Source organism: Cavia porcellus, unplaced genomic scaffold, assembly GCF_034190915.1.
Source record: "Cavia porcellus strain 051 isolate PalLab524CR breed Dunkin Hartley unplaced genomic scaffold, mCavPor4.1 scaffold_23, whole genome shotgun sequence".
NCBI classification, from domain to species: domain Eukaryota; kingdom Metazoa; phylum Chordata; class Mammalia; order Rodentia; family Caviidae; genus Cavia; species Cavia porcellus.
The window spans coordinates 34,798,534-34,802,238 of NW_026947506.1; the positions used below are offsets into that span (position 1 = coordinate 34,798,534).

The 3,705-nt window shown below is 54.5% G+C and overlaps 1 protein-coding gene across 1 annotated transcript; it reads left to right on the forward strand.

The window, feature by feature from the left end:
* Positions 1-706: 706 nt before the first annotated feature.
* Positions 707-3,167, forward strand: LOC101788718 (protein tweety homolog 3-like). Its single transcript, XM_023565186.2, has 5 exons — positions 707-710; positions 905-969; positions 1,292-1,384; positions 1,697-1,833; positions 2,055-3,167. Exons 1-5 carry the CDS (start codon positions 707-709, stop codon positions 2,128-2,130), a joined length of 375 nt encoding a protein of 124 aa, XP_023420954.2. The 3' UTR covers positions 2,131-3,167.
* The last annotated feature ends 538 nt before the right edge of the window (positions 3,168-3,705 follow it).

Sequence of the window (3,705 nt, forward strand, 5' to 3'; positions counted from 1 at the left end):
TGAAGGCAGGGACACTATAAAGGGGTGCTGGGCTGTCATTTGTACCTCACATTCCCAGAGGTTAGGCTGCAAGGCCAGGGTCAAGGTGTGGCTGGGCCGATCCTGCTGGAGGCTGCCCTCCTTGGCTTGTGGATCCTGTCTTTTCCCCAAGTCCTCACGGGGTCATTCCTCTCTGTGTGTCTTTTTATGACACTGGGCATAGTGGGCCAGCGCCTAATCCCTGGTGAACTCACTGTCTAATGCCCTTTCTCTAAGCACAGCAATCTGAGGTTCTGGGTGGGATCTCAGCACAGGAGTTTTAGGGGACACAATGCAGCCCACAACAGTAGTTTCTCTTTTCTCAGGATCCCAGCGGGTCCCTAGAGAAAGTGTTACAGCTGCAATCCAGGCACTCAGGCTGAAGCAGAATGAGCACAAATTCAAGCCCAGCCTGGGCAACTTAGTGACTTAGCAAGACCTCATCTCAAAATAAACAAAGCCATGGGGATGTAGCTCAGTACAAAGGCCCTGGGTTCAATCCCCGGTACCACAAAAAGAAAAAAAGAAGGGAAGAAAATATGTGACAGGAAGCAGTGCAGGGTCAAGTTGGTGATCTGGAGGAGCCACAGTCCACCTGCAGGTGTTTCTGCATGGCCATGTCCCCGTACGTGGGACAGGGCTGGAGGTGTCTGTGCACGTGTACACATAGAACACATGGGACGCTGTCATGGGTGTGTAACAGTCAGGCTGTCTCTGTGCAGTTTTTTGTACTGCTTTGTCACTTAAGGTAGTGTGAGGACTTTCCTTTGTCTTCCACTGTTCCTTAACTAGGACTTTACCTTTTAGCACTGGGGGCTGAACCCAGAGCCTTTGCACTGAGCTGGATCCACAGTCATTTTGGTTTTCAAGACAGCTTCTTGCTAAGTTGCCCACACTGGGCTTGAACATATCGTCTTGCTGCCTCAGCTTCCCAAGTACCTGAGATTGCAGGTGAGTGTCACCAGGCTTGGCTACTTCAAGTAGAATTTTTCAAAGCATAGCCTGTACTCTTCGGTGGCAGGCAGTAGCTGTCTGTTCTCTCATGATAAGGGAGATCTGTCTTCATATAGTAATGACAATGGACAGGTATCCATATGTCGCCTGTGCCTGCAAGTCCAGGGCAGACTCCAAGATCACCCTTCCAAAAAGTCGGGGTCCTCAGGGCCTGTGCCAAGGTGGAGTGGTCAAAGGTGGTTTCTGGGGCAGGTTGGGAGGCTCTCAGCCTGGGTCTCCGCATAGTGCAGTGTTGACCTTGAGTTTCACTTGCTGCCAGGACCCCCTGCTCCGTGTCCAGGAGGTGCTGAACGGCACGGAAGTGAATCTGCAGCACCTCACTGCCCTGGTAGACTGCCGCAGCCTGCACCTGGTGAGGGCCACAGCGGGCAGAGGGTGCCGAGGAGGTCAGGAGTCAGAGCAGCCTTGTGGGGTGGAGGGGAACTGTGGGGCAGGGAAGAGGTCAGGGGAGCTGGGAGCTAAGGGTAGAGGGGAGCTGTGGAGAGGGCAGGAGTGGCCCTTGAGAACAGCAGACTCAGTAGGTGATGGGGGCCTCAGCCCAGCCTGGCATCAGGGCATCCAGGCTGCTATAGCTGAAGCTTGCCTGGCCCGTCCATCTCACACTTTCTGCCCTTGACTCTGTGTCCCTGTTCCCTCTCCCTGTGTCTCGTCTCTGCTGGCTCAGGACTACGTGCAGGCACTGACGGGCTTCTGCTATGACGGCATCGAGGGCCTCATCTACCTGGCGCTATTCTCCTTCGTCACGGCCCTCATGTTCAGTTCCATCGTCCGCAGCGTCCCACACACCTGGCAGCAGAAGAGGTGAGCCTGAGCAGGTCCTGAAATGTGGCCCCGCTGTCTTTGGGACGGGGTCCTGGAGACTCCAGCTCATGGCCCCAGAGGTGCAGGTCTCTGCTCCAGCTGAGTGCTCCCTTTCCACAGAGGAGCTCAGCCAAGGAGGGGCACCAGAGTCTCCTGTGCCCTTGGCTTGGCCCTGTTCCCCCATGCTGAGGAGCGTGCTCACAGGTCACTATTCCTAAAAGCCAGGTCCTCGGAGCTGGAGGACAGTGCCTGCCATGTATTCCAGAATTCTCTCAGAAGCACAAACACTGCCAGTGACTGAGAGCCACCCAAAAGGTGAATGTATATAGCATGAGAGATGGGAGCTGCCTGGATGTAGCCATGAACCTACGTTATCTCGGGAGTCCTGCCATTGTGTGTATGCATGTGTGCGTGCATGCATGTGTGTATGTTTGTGCACACGCACATGCGTGTTTTGTCTGTGATTCTTCATCTACGGAGGCTGAAGAAAGGAAAGGGGAAATCAAGAGGGGTTTACCCCCCAATCTCAGCAGCTCATGCCCTTGGTTTTCTTTCTGTTCTGAATTTGGTGCCCCTTCCTGACCACCATACCCAACCACATCACTATGCTTCCTAGGGTGTTGGGCCAGGCTGCCACTCCCACCCTGCCCTCCTGGGCTCTGGAACATGGGCGAGGCTTGACTCCATGGAGAGTAGACAGCCATGGGGGCTTAGCCACTGCCTGACCCCAGGGCCCTGCCAGGCCCTCGGGAGGGTCCTGCTGGGGCAAGGGACATAGTGATGGGGTTCCCCTGCTGGCATCCAGCACCAGCCCTCCAAAGCGAGGTGAGGTTGGGTAGTGGGAGGCCCTGGCTGGGAGCACCCCAACCCTTCTTCCTGATACCCACCCCATCTCACTATGCAATTCCAGATCCCTACCATTGTCCCCCTACCCAGGTTTTAGCTCTGCCCAGCCCGGAGGGGGGTCAGTTGGTAGCCCCTGGGCCCTAGTGACCAGGGCCTTTTGTGTGAGAATCTATGTTTAGCCACAATGCTTGCACTCCTCTCCTATTTGTTACATATATGATTTTGTTAAGCACCCCCACCCTACCCCTTGAATCTTACTCCTTGTGCATTAACCCGAGCTGCACCGGGCCCGCACCCCTCAGCCTCTCCAGGCCTGTGTGTCGCTGTCACTTAGTTTTTTTTTTTTTCTAAAACTGAGTTTTGGGTTTGATCTTTATTTCTTCGGGGACTTTATTTTTCTTGGCAAAGACTAAAAATCTCATTGATGTAATTTCTGTGGCTTCTATTCAGCTTGGGTTTCATGTTTGAAAATAAACATTTTAAAGGAACAGGTGACTTCTGAGTTTGTTGGGAAGGCCTCTCGCTCTGGGCCACTTGTAGGGTGAGGCAGGGGACTCAGCTGGGTGGGGACAGACCAACAGAACTGAGGAGTCAGGGAGAAGACCTGATGAGCCCTAGGAAGGCACCAGGCCTGGGTGAGGGCTGTGACCTCAGTGAAGATGGTGGGTTGCTGGGTAGATGGGGCTCTTTGGGGTGGGGAGGCAGGCAAGGCAGGCAAGCTTTTGACAGTCAGGGAAGCCTCTCTGTACCTGTGGAGGTACCAAAGAGACTGGAGGTCAGGGCTCACGTGAAGTCTCACTGCTGCTGCTACAGCTCTCTATGAACTCAGCTGGTTTAAAGCAGCTGTATTACCATACAGTTCTGGAGGTCAGAAGCTCCTTTGAGCTCTGACTCAAGGTGTTCATAGGGCTGTGCTGCCTCTTCTGGGGCCTCCAGGGGAAAAAGCCTAGGAAGGTGGCCTCCTGCCCTTTCCAGCTTCCAGAGGTGCCCACATTCCTTGCCCCTGAGCCTTTGCCTCCGTCCTCA